This window comes from Nomascus leucogenys, chromosome 24 (genome assembly GCF_006542625.1).
Source record: "Nomascus leucogenys isolate Asia chromosome 24, Asia_NLE_v1, whole genome shotgun sequence".
Classification (NCBI taxonomy): Eukaryota; Metazoa; Chordata; class Mammalia; order Primates; family Hylobatidae; genus Nomascus; species Nomascus leucogenys.
The window spans coordinates 15,513,854-15,526,941 of NC_044404.1; the positions used below are offsets into that span (position 1 = coordinate 15,513,854).

General features: G+C 43.5%; 1 protein-coding gene across 1 annotated transcript in view; it reads left to right on the forward strand.

The window, feature by feature from the left end:
* Positions 1 to 13,088, forward strand: part of FHAD1 (forkhead associated phosphopeptide binding domain 1) — a 144,970-nt gene that overhangs the window by 13,411 nt on the left and 118,471 nt on the right. Inside the window, exon 2 of the mRNA XM_030805368.1 lies at positions 5,857 to 6,063. Within this exon, the coding sequence (XP_030661228.1) occupies positions 5,857 to 6,063 (207 nt within the window). The remainder of the gene's footprint in view (positions 1 to 5,856; positions 6,064 to 13,088) is intronic.

Sequence of the window (13,088 nt, forward strand, 5' to 3'; positions counted from 1 at the left end):
CCATCTGTAATATGGAAATTATAGTAGAACTCCCTGTAAAGGGCTGTTTTGCAGATTAAATGAGGGAATGAACACAAAGTGCTTTGGTAAGGCCCAGTTCACAGGAACTTCTCAAAATATGTTAGCTGATAATAATAATAAAAACAGAACAGCAGTTAATCTCATAATGAGACAGCTCAGCAGAGTGGAGCTTGTATATTCAGCCTATGTTGGCAGCAGAGCTTTCTACCAACATCAGTTTTTTGCAGTTATCTGAATACAGGAGAGAGTGGTATTATCAGGCAGTCCTCAGAAACTCTCCCTTGGCCTAACATGAGGCGGAGGCTTGTCCCATTTTGTGGTATCATCCAGAACTTCCTGCTGGCTTTGATTTCTTAATCACAGCTTGACAGCTTCTGAGGAGCTAAAAGTAATGGGATTTGGGAAGAGAAAAACAAAATGCAACACATAGAACTTATCTCTTTGATGAATCATTAAGAGTTCATAGGCTGGGTGCCGTGGCTCACACCTGTAATCCCAGCACTTTTGGAGGCTGAGGCGGGCGGATCACCTGAGGTCTGGAATTTGAGACCAGCCTGGCTAACATGGTGAAACCCTGTCTCTACTAAAAATACAAAACTAGCTGGATGTGGTGGTGTACTCCTGTAATCCCAGCTACTCAGGAGGCTGAGCCAGGAGAATTGCTTGAACCTGAGAGGCAGAGGTTGCAGTGAGCCAGGATCACACCACTGCACTCCAGCCTGGGTGACAGAGCAAGACTCCATCTCAAAAAAAAAAGAGAGAGAGAGTTCTTAGAGCACAAAGAAATGTGGTCAATAGGAATGGAGATGAAGATGATGTGGGTAGCATTTCCCAAAGAGCTAATATGTTTTCATGTTTATTTAATAAACTTTATTTTTTTGTGTGTTTGTTTTGAGACAGGGTCTCGCTCTGTTGCCCAGGCTGGAGTGTGGTGGTGCCATCATGGCCCACTGCAGCCTCAACTTCCCGGGCCAAAGCAATCCTCCCACCTCAGCCTCCCAAGTAGTTAAGACCACAGGTGTGCACCACCACACCTGGCTAATTCTTTTATTTTTGTAGAGATAGGGTCTCCCTATGTTGCCCAGGCTGATCTTGAACTCCTGGGTTCAAGCCTCCTGCCTTGGCCCCTCAAAGTGCTGGCATTTCAGGCATGAGCCAACATGCCTGGCCTAGACTTTTTTTTTTTTTTTAGCAGTTTTAGGTTCACAGAAAGTTGAGCTATAACAACCCCTCCCCCACCACACTCACACATACACACACAGTTTCCCCATTATTAAAATCTTCGTTACTATGATACATTTGTTGCAATTGATGAATCAATATTCATATGTTATTATTAACTCAAGCCCAGTCTTAAAACCCAGCAATAAGAAAACAACCCAAATTAAAGATGGACAAAAGATCTGAACAGATACTTTGCCAAAGAAGATATACAGATGGCAAATAAGCATATGAAAAGATTTCAAACATCATATTTCACTTGGCAATTACAAATAAAAGAATATATCTCCCCATTTTTTTTTCTTTAGCCTCTTGATGCAATTGGTTACATTAATTGATTTTCAAACGCCAAATCAGTTCTTGAATACCTGGAATAAATCCCACTTAGTTGTGGTGTATAATTGTTTTTATACATTGTTGGATAATATTCACTAATATTTTGTTAGACTTCACGTCTATGTATATGAGAGATATTGGCTTGTAGTTTTCCTTTCTTGTAATGTGTTTATCTTGATTGGGTATTCAGATGATATTGGCCTCACAGAATAAGTTAGGAAGTATTCCTCCTGCTTCTATTTTCTGGAAGAGATTGTAGGGAGCTGGTATCATTTCTTCCTTAAATGTTTGATAAAATTCACCAGGGAACCCATCTAGGCCTGGGGCTTTCTGTTTTAGGTTATTAACTATTGATTCAAATTCTTTAATAGATAAGGGCCCAGATCATCTGTTCCTCCTTGTATGAGTTTGGGTAAATTGTGTCTTTCAAGAAATTGGTCCATTTCATCTAAGTTATCAAATTTGTAGACAGAGAGCTGTTTATAATATTCCTTTATATATCATTATAAATAATATATAAAATAATATAAATGATATATAAATTATAAATATAAATATTTATATAACATTTATAAAATAAATATGTTATATATTATAAATATAATATAAATATATATTGATATGATATAAAACGTATGTTATATAAACATATAAAATAAATATGTTATATATTATAAATATAATATAAATATATATTGATATGATATAAAACATATGTTATATAAACATATAACATATGTTTTATAGCATGTAAATAGGAATATAAAATATATTTTTATAAATATTCTATAACAAATATATCCATGGGATCAGCTGTGATGGCCTCTCTTTCATGTCTGATATAAATAATTTGTCTTCTTTTTTTCTTGGTTACCTACTAGAGGTTTGTCAGTTCTATTGATCTTTCCAAAGAACTGACTTTTGTTTTCTTTGATTCTCTCTATTGTCTTCAATTTCATTCATTTCTGATCTAATTTTTCTTTCAGTTCTTCTGTCTATGTTAGGCTTATATTGCTCTTCTTCCTCTAGTCTCCTAAGGTAGAAACTTTGATTATTGATTTCAGATCTTTCTTCTTTTCTTATGTGTGCATTCAAGGCTATAAATTTCGCCGGGCGCGGTGGCTCATGCCTGTAATCCCAGCTCTCAGGGAGGCAAGAGGCGGGAGTAGCTTGAGCCCAGCAGTTCAAGACCTGCCTGGGCAATATAGCGAGACCCTGTTCTCCTGAAAAAGAAAAAAAAAAAAGTCAAGGCTATAAATTTCCCTGTAAGCACTGCTTTCACTGCTTCCCACAAATTTTAAGTTGTATTTTCATTTTCATTTAGTTAAGATAATTTTTAATTTCTCCTGAGAGTTCTTCCTTCACCGTGTGTTATTTAGAAATGTGTTGTTTAATCTCCAAATGTTTTGGGATTTTCCACCTATCTTTCTGTTACTGATTTCAGGTTTATTCTATTGTGGTCTGAGAGCATACTCAACATGATTTCTGTTCCTTTAAATTCATTGAGGTGTGTTTTATGGCTCAGAATGGGGTATAGCTTAGTGAGTGTTCCATGTCGGCCCAAGAAGAACGCGCACCTTGTTGTTGTTGGGTTAAGTGTTCTATAAATATCAATTAGATCTTGTTGCTTGACAGTGTTGTTCAGTTTAACTATGCCTTTACTAATTTTCTGCCTGCTGGCTCTGCTAATTACTGACAGAGGGTTGTGGGAGTTGCAGCTGTCATATTGGGCTTATCTATTTTTCTTTGCAGTTCTATCAGTTTTTGCCTTGTGTATTTTGGCACTCTGTTGTTAGGTGCATGCACATCAAGCATTGTTATGTCTTCTTGGAGAATTACCCCTTTACCATTATTTATGGCTGTCTTTTTTTTTTTGAGTCTCGCTCATGTCACCCAGGCTGGAGTGTTATGGCGTGGTCTCAGCTCACTGCAACCTCCACCTACTGGGTTCAAGCGATTCTCCTTCCACAGCCTCCTGAGTGGCTGGGATTACAAGTGTGCACCACTACACCCAGCTAATTTTTGTATTTTTAGTAGAGATGGGGTTTCACCATGTTGGTCAGGCTGATCTCAAACTCCTGACCTCAGGGGATCTGCCTGCCCTGGCCTCCCAAAGTGCTGGGATTACAGGCATGAGCCACCACGCCTGGCCTAATGCTTCTCTTTATCCCCAGTTTTTCTTGTTCTGAAACTGCCTTGGCTGCAGTTAGTATGGCTACTTCAGCTTTCTTTTGTGTTTCCATATTTTGGGTGGCAAAGTGTTTGGTGGAAACTTGGAAAGTGGCTAACAGCACAGATATTTGAATCAGGCGAACCTGATTACAAGCCAGGTGACTTGTCAAGCGGGGTGACTTTGGATAAATTCATTCTGTGCCTCAGTTTCCCTATCTACCAAATGGGAAACTATTCCTAGATTGTTGTGAAGATGAAATAGGGCAATGCAATAAAGCACTAAGCAATTTCCTGGCTTGTAAGGTGTAAGTAATATGTTTTATTGTTACTCTAGTATACATATTAATATATTTTATTATTAATATAAGCTCTAGGTTGTTACATGATGGAACTTTATATGTCTAAGTGCAAGTACTTTTATATAAAAGCTGGACAGGGCACCCTGAGAAGATAAACTTAGAAAATAATTGCAAAGTCTCAAGCTGGCATGGATGTCTGGTTGACAGTGCCCTTAAAAGATGAAGACTTTGGCTGGGCACGGTGGCTCAAGCCTGTAATCCCAGCACTTCAGGAGGCCGGGGCATGTGGATCATGAGGTCAGGAGTTTCAGACCAGCCTAGCCAATATGGTGAAACCCCGCCTCTCACGCCTGTAATCTCAGCATTTTGGGAGGCCGATGTGGGTGGATCACAAGGTCAAGAGATCGAGACCATCCTGGCTAACATGGTGAAACCCTGCCTCTACTAAAAATACAAAAAATTAGCCAGGCGTGGTGGTGGGCGCCTATAGTCCCAGCTACTCGGGAGGCTGAGGCAGGAGAATGGCGTGAACCCGGGAGGCGGAGCTTGCAGTGAGCCGAGATCACGCCACTGCACTCCATCCTGGGCGACAGAGTGAGACTCTGTCTCAAAACAAACAAACAAACAAACAAACAAACAACCAAACAAACAAAAATTAGCTGGGCGTGGTGGCGCATGCCTGTAGTCCCAGCTACTCCGGAGGCTGAGGCAGAAGAATTCCTTGAACCCGGGAGGTGGAGGTTGCAGTGAGCCAAGATCGTGCCACTGCACTCCAGCCTGGGTGACAGAGCGAGACTCTTGTCTCAAACAAAAAAGACGAAGACTTCAGTGTGCCCTGCAGCTCACAGTCAGAACATTTCCCTTCATCCCTCCAGGGCCCTGCGGCTAGCGGAACATGCAGTCACCTCCTTTGTGCTGAGCTCAGTCCTCTTATTAAAGTGAAATTACAGAGGAGCTTCTGTCCGCTGCCATCAGTTTACAGACGCACTGGCTGGGGCCCCTTTCCTTTGGGGAAACATGGTCACCCCAAGCCCCCTTTTGAGAAGCAGGCCATCTGTGGTTAGGCAAATCCTGAGTAGCTTTTAAGAAGCAATGGAAATAACTAATCGCATGGGAAATGTTTATTGTACATCAGGGTTTTTCAAAGGTAGTTATAAAACTATGTATGTAGGGTGTCATTAATTTTGTTTAAAAAAAATTTAAAAGAACGTAAGCATAGAAAAAAACGTTGAAGGATGTGAACCTCAATGTTAACCATGGCTGCCACTGGTGGGGGTGGGATTATAAGTAACGGTAATGGCTTCTTTAGTACTTTTCTCTATTTCTTGTTTGGGCCATTTCTGCCTCCTGCCCTGGTACTGAGTACCACCATAAATACCCATGTGGAGTCAGGACAATAGAAAATGGCCAATTCCTTGACCATTTTCAGTTTTGGTAAAATTAAAAAAATAATAAAAACAAACAAAAAGAAAAGAAAATGGCCAATTCCCTGGTCCCGTATTTGCCCAATATGACTCTCCCAAGATCCCTTTGCCTTTGTGTTGCCTGATTTCCCCACTCAACAACTTAGGTACCTGTCCCCAGGTCTGGTGTCAGAGAGAGCACATATCCCAAGCTCCTTCACGCACTAGCTGTGTGGCCTCGGGCAAGTCGCTTAACCTCTCTGATCTTCAGCGTCCTCCTTTTAAAATGAGGATTGTCGTGATGATCTGGTGGCGGCAAAACAGGTAAAGCACTCAGCTCGAAACATTAGGGGCTGTGTCATTTTTGTTTTCATGGCTACGACTGTCCTCCTTCTCCGTTGCAGTCTCCTGACATCGACAACCACCATGCACTCATTGAATATAACGAGGCGGAGCGCAGCTTTGTTCTCCAGGACTTCAATTCCCGCAATGGCACGTTTGTCAACGAGTGCCACATTCAAAACGTGGCTGTGAAGCTCATCCCTGGAGACATCCTGAGATTTGGGTCTGCAGGGCTGACCTATGAACTGGTCATTGAAAACCCACCTCCGGTGAGTCCGGGCCACTGGGGGATAGTGGGGCCGTGTCGCCTTCGTGCAGCCCGGCGCTCGCATGCAGCTGCAGGGTGGCGCTCATCCACAGCGGTGCCACTGTGATCACACGCCGCACTCAGGCGGCAGAGACAGAGTCGACCCTGTGGAGTTCTGAGTCATTCTGGCGGGTCCTGGGAGGGAGAGAATCTTAGCACCCTCTTCTGGGCATTTCTTGGAGTTGCATCTTGGCTCACATAGAACCAGTTTTCCAAAAATGTGCAACTTCCTGAGAGGAAGTGGAAAACAAGGTGTGCTTTTGAAAATGCAGAGATGGATTTCATTTTTAGGCAGATCAGTGCTCTGCTCCTTCCTAGCTCTGTGACCTGGGCCAGACTTCTTCATATGCCCAGGTCTCTGCCTTCTTGATGGCACATGGCATCAAGAGAATGTCTGTAGAGCCTGAAACTCAGCGTCCAAGTAGACACTCTCAACACATAAGCACCTGAAAAGCTAAGTCTGTGAAGTCTGAGCCAGTGTTTCCCTAAACATGTCTGATTATCAGAATTTAAGGGGGACTGTTCAGTAAAATTACAGGTTCCCGGGGCCCCTCCATGGGAAATTCTAATTTTGTGACTTGTCAGTGGGGGAGGAGGCGGACACACAATATCTGTATTTCTTTTTTTTCATACAAAGATATTTATTGAAGTATTATTTGTAGTGGCATAACATTTGAAACCTAAATGCTCATCAAAAGGGACATTGTTTAATAAAATATAGGGGTTTCATTCTTATGTGGATAACTATGAGGTATAGTTGACATACAATAAAACCGTACATGTCTAAAGCATATCTTTTGCTAGGTTTGGGCACATGGATATACCTGTGAAGCCATTGCCACAACCAAGGCAGCAAGTGCACCCGTCACACTACAGGGTTCCTCATGACCTTAGCATTTGTTTGCTTCCTTGCTTTGAACAGCTTTATAGAGGTATAATTTATGCAGCATAAACCCTGCCCATTTTAAGCGTACAATTCAACACATTTTAGTGTATTTACAGAAGGGTGCAGCCATCTCCACAAGCCACTTTCAGAACATTGCCATCACCACGTCCTAGAAAGGAACCTCTGAGAAACTTGACTTTTTGTGTTGGTTTGTGCAATTTTTTATGTTTTAAATTGTGGTAAAATACATATAACGTGAAATTCACCATATTCACAATTTCTAAGGAACAGTTCGGTGTTGAGTGCATTCACATTGTGGCGCTGCTGTCACACCGTTGAGCCACAGAACTCTTTTCATTTTGCAAAACTGAAACTCTGTCCCTATTAAACAAGAGCACACTGTCTGCCTGTTGCCTTCTCACCCTAGCCTCTAAAGACCACCATTCTACTTCCTGTGTCTGTGAATCTGACTACTCTGTGTACCTTGTATAAGTGAAATCATACAATATTTGTCCTTTTGTGTCTGGCTGGTTTCACTTAGCACCAAGTCCTCAAGGTTCATCCGTGTTGTAGCATGCGTCAGACCGTCCTTCCTTTTGAAAGGTGAAGAATGCTCCCTTGTATGATAGACCACATTTTGCTTATCCGTTCTTCCATGGGTAGACACATGGGCTCCTTCCGCCTTTTGCCTGTTGCAAATGATGCAGCTGTGAATCTAAGTGTACAAATTTGGGGAGGGGTATTTTGTTTTAATCACATAAGTGTGTCACCCAGTGGTAAAGACGTCCAACCTTCACTACTGAAGGAGCAAGAGAATGTATTATAAAAGATTCTGTTTTGGCCGGGCATGGTGGCTCACACCTGTATTCCCAGCACTTTGGGAGGCCGAGCCGGGCAGATTGCCTGAGCTCAGGAGTTTGCGACCAGCCTGGGCAACACGGTGAAACCCCATCTCTACTGAAATACAAAAAAAAAAATTAGCCGGGCATGGTGGCAGGCGCCTGTAGTCCCAGCTACTCTGGAGGCTGAGGCAGGAGAATTGCTTGGACCCAGGAGGTGGAGGTTGCTGTGAGCTGAGATCACGCCACTGCACTTCAGCCTGGGTGACAGAGCAAGACTCCACCTCAAAAAAAAAAAAAAGATTCTGTTTTGTATAACAGTTTATATTTTGTTGATGAATGAGAACAGTAGAGTTATTATAATGGAATAATGAGGAGGAGCAGGAGGGACACTGTGGTAAGGCATTTACCTGCTTTCCCTTATTTAATGCAACAGCCTATGGCATGGGCTCTCTCATGATCTGCATTTTACAGACAAGAAACCTGAAACTCAGAGAGATTAAGTAATTTGCCCAGGACCACGCAGCTAGTCACTGTGAATTAAACTCTGGCTCCATTTGCAGGTAACAACTGGGAGAAAACCATTGGGTCAGCTGCTGGCTGCAGCAGTATCATCAACTGGTTTTCAAAGACAACAAAGCACACTTTTTTTTTTTTTTTTTTGAGACGGAGTCTCGCTCTGTCGCCCAGGCTGGAGTGCAGTGGCGCAATCTCCACTCACTGCAAGCTCCACCTCCCGGGTTCATGCCATTCTCCTGCCTCAGCCTCCCGAGTAGGTGAGACTACAGGCGCCCGCCACCGCACCCGGCTAATTTTTTGTATTTTTAGTAGAGGCGGGGTTTCACCGTGTTAGCCAGGATGGTCTCGATCTCCTGACCTCGTGATCCGCCCGTCTCGGCCTCCCACAGTGCTGGGATTACAGGTGTGAGCCACCACGCCTGGCCAACAAAGCACACTTTTACAATCACTTGGCTGTACATGAATTTTAAAAATTCTTATTTCTACATGCAGTTGCTGCCTGCTTTATTAGCTAAGGAACTGTTGGCAGCCAGACAGATGCTCCCTGGCCCATGCCCAGGGCACCTCACAGCAGCCTGAGCCTTTCCAGGGGGCAAGCTGAGCCTCTGTCCCTGCCACGCTTTCCTCAGAAGACCCCCCTGCCTCCACCCTATCCTCACAAAACTGCTCTTGGCTCCCTTTCAGAGCATTCCTAGATCGAGAGACATTCGTGCAGGCTTCCTCTGAGCTCTTAGTGACAAAAGGTCCTTTGCAGGCCTGAGTGAGGGCAGCCGTGTGGACTGAGTTTCTCCTTCCGATGGCTTTGCTTTCTATTTGCCCGATGACCTCGACCTGTAAGCTATAAAAAAGAAAAAGGGAGGTAGTGAAGAGCGTCTCTCATCAAATCTCATCTCATTTTGGGGTCCAGTTTTTCTAAGAAATGTGTAGCTGTCTTGATTCCAGCATACTCTTGTCTCTTATTGATTCTTTGAGTCCCTGGAGAGGGCGCTGTGACTTCCCCGCGGTAGAGTTTTCAAGGATTGTTTCCTTTGGAAGAGGATTGTCCTAATATTGTAAGGCTTAGCTGCTCTTTTCCCAAGAAAGAGTTCCCAAACGGAAAAATTTATTTCAGCCTTTGTGGTGACCATAACCAACAGAGAGGGACGTGACAGCCATTTCAACAGGGAATGGGAGGTGGAGGCAGAAGTTAGAGACCCAAATGTGTTTGTAGACATCACAGTGGCTAGCGTGGGTGTCCTGAAGTTCAAGTGAGTCTGCCCCACACAGTTCTGCCCTGCTCTTGACCAGCTGTGGGATCATGCACAACTTGCGTCACCTCTCAAAGCCTCAGTTCCCATTTCTGTAAAATTGGAATCCTAATAGTTCCTCCCATGTGGGGTTACTGTAGTATTAAATGGGTCATTGTTTGCAAATTGCTTAGCCCAGCACCTGGCGCCTATGATAGCCGGAAGATAAGAGGAGCACGCTGGCAGCCACCTGCCTCCACTGTGAGCCTTCCCATGGACAGAAAACTTCCCAAGACCTCCCAACGACTAGGTGGATGCCTTTGCAAATAACTTACCCATGGAGTGACATACAAGGTAGAAAAACAGAAACTCTTGGTTGACAAAGTACATTGGCACCCACGATATGCTTAAGAGTACACGTTATATATCATAGCTTTTTTTGCCAAAGTATAGCCTAGGGGCCGGGCGTGGTGGCTCCTGCCTGTAATCCCAGCACTTTGGGAGGCCAAGGCAGGAGGATCGCTTGAGGCCAGGAGTTTGAGACCAGCCTGGCCAATATAGTGAAACCCCATGTCTACCAAAAACACAAAAAATTAGTCAGGCGTGGTGGCACATACCTATAGTCCCAGCTACTCAGGAGGCTGAGGCACAAGAATTGCTTGAACCCGGGAGGCAGAGGTTGCAGTGAGCGAAGATCATGCCACAGCCTGGGCAACAGAGTGAGACTCTGTCTCAAAAAAAAAAAAAAAAGAAAAAAAAAGTATAGCCTAGGGCCACCATCTTGCACAACTCCAGTCACCATTCACAGTAGAGTCCACGAAGATGGCACCCCCTGGAGTTGTGCGAGGCATAACCTACAGGGCCATTTGCAACGCCCTGAAGCAACTGTTGAGTAGTAACGTGGAGTCTCTGCCTAAGTGTCAGGCATGTGAAATTCAAGTCACAAAGTCAGATGTGCTTGCCACGTTGTGCCTGCCATTATGATGTTTGCTTGTTGGTTTCTTCAGTGCTTTATGATTTCCAGGAAAGGAGCTGTGAGTGAGGGTTGTCCTGTGAACACTAGTGCTGTTCTTATAAAGCAGCTAGGTAAGGAAACCTACATTGGCCTGTTCTGCCCTGCTCCCATTCCAGCCAGAGCTTCCCACGTGACTTCTGGATGCAGTCCTTTGTCCCTCTTGCAACCTCATGACATCCTGCCCAACCTAAAGAGTGCCCGTGTGCCTGGCTACTCACTGCCTTAAAGGGGAAGCTCTTTGGGAGTGCAGTGAAGAACACAAAGGCTTTGGAGTACGATAGACTGAAGTTCAAACTCCAACGGCAATCTAGCCTTTCTGAGGCTCAGTTTCCAACTTTTGCCGGGCAGGAACACAGGCTCCCTTTCCCCCTTCTGAATCTGCATACAGGCCTTTGGGACCATCCCATCACTGTATAAACTGAAGCCCAAAGAGGTTCTGCAATGTTCCCAAGATTGTGTAATCAGTTACGGCCAGAACCAAGATTAAGTCTCCTGAGTCCCAGTCTGGAAGTCTTTCCCAACAGCCCAGAGCACCTCGGTAACCTGAATGCTCAGGCAAGTTCCTCACTGCAGTGCTGCCAGCCTGCCACTTCACATGCTTATGGGGGATGATATATCATGTGGGTAGAAATGAAAGCCACCGATGATAGAAGAAAATGCAGTTTCAGATAGGGGCTTCCTCATTCGCCTCCACTATCTTTTCACCAGGGATGTTGCTGAAGTTCCTGGACAAACTCAGTTCCCCCCTTTCAGTTTCTTTTTTGATGCTGATGATAATGTCTGGTGGCTAATGTTTAATGAGCACTTATTATACGTACCAGGAAGTGTTCTAAGTACTTAATATATATGATCTCATTCAGTTCTCACAAAGTAAGAAGTATCTGTTGTCATCTCCATTTTACAGGTGAGGCACAAAATGTAACACATTTTTCGGGGTTATAGATGGTAGGAGGCAGAGGAGATAGATGAACAAATTCTGCTTAATTCTAAATCCCATGCTCTTAACCAGAGGTCGGCAGACTACATCCCATGGGTCAAATTGAGACCATCTCCTGTTTTTATAAATAAAGTTTTATTGTAACACCTCCATGCCCACCAGTGTTTGCTTTTCTGCTCCAATGGCAGAGTTGAGTAGACAGAGATCATATGGCACACAAAGCCAAAAATATTTACTCTCTGGCTCTCTAAGCAAAAGTTTACCAACCTCCACTCATAACACTATGCTATTCTGCCTCTTTCATTTACCCAGTGTCTGAAGGAAGGGCTAAAAAGGAGGATAGGAGATTCTGGGGATAGGAGAAAGAACAAATGCCCCTGCTATCTGCTAGGAACTGCGCTGGTTAATAGTTTACTTAGTTAACTGAGGAATAGGAAAAAGGGAAAATACGCTTTGAACAGTTTTCATTACCTCTTTTTCTTTTTTTTTTTTTTTTTTTTTTGAGACGGAGTCTCACTCTGTTACTTAGGCTGGAGTGCAGTGGCACGATCTCGGTTCACAGCAACCTCTGCCTCCTGGGTTCAAGCAATTCTCATGCTTCAGCCTCCCAAGTAGCTAGGATTCAGGCGCCCACCACCATGTCTGGCTAATTTTTGTATTTTTAGTAGAGACAGAGTTTCGCCATGTTGGCCAGGCTGGTCTCGAACTCCTGACCTCAGGGGATCTGCCCACCTTGGCCTCCCAAAGTGCTGGGATTACCTGCCTTCATTACCTCTTTAAAACAGAACTTGGAGATATGTGGTTCTAAATATACACATACATGTATCTGCATTTGCATATATGGTAATATAATCATATTGATACATCTGATAAATATGCTTGACATTAATGTATAATATATACAACAGATGAATGTTTATAAATTTTACCTGTTTCTTCAACTGGAAGTTTTTTTAAAAAAAAAACTTTGGAATGTTTTCCCTGGTATAACTTTTGAAACAGAAATTTGAGGTTTATAGTCCAGAGGCTGCTGTAGCTAAAGAACTGTTTATTTGTTCCAAATTTCTCCACCTAATGTTTTACTACCTGTGGTTGGTTCCTTGGTCTTAAATCACTTCTTCTCTGGGGCCACTGCTTTACTCTTACAAGTTTAAAGGTAAATTTGGTGCATGATTATAGCCTGGTGGGTGTTATTCAAACAAGTCAGAACTCGCATTAACACCTTTCATTCTGAGTACATAGTGATATTTGTGCTCGTGTCAATAAGCATATTTTCCAGGAAATTTTACTGTTTGCAAGTGTCAGAAACCCAACTCAGACTAGCCTAAGCAAAAGAAGGAGAAGAAGAAGTAGTTGAAGTTATTTTTCATGTAACTGAAAAGGCCAGAAGCACCAGCTTCAGGCCTGGCTAGATCCAGGTGCTCAAGGGATGCTCAGGAATGTCTGTTGGGGTTACCTCTCTCGGCTTTGGAGCCCCCTTCCCTCTTTCTCTGTACCGGGAGCTTCTTCCTTCTGTCTTCTTCCTTCTTTCTTGCCTATTAAACTTTCCGATCCTTAAAACAAAA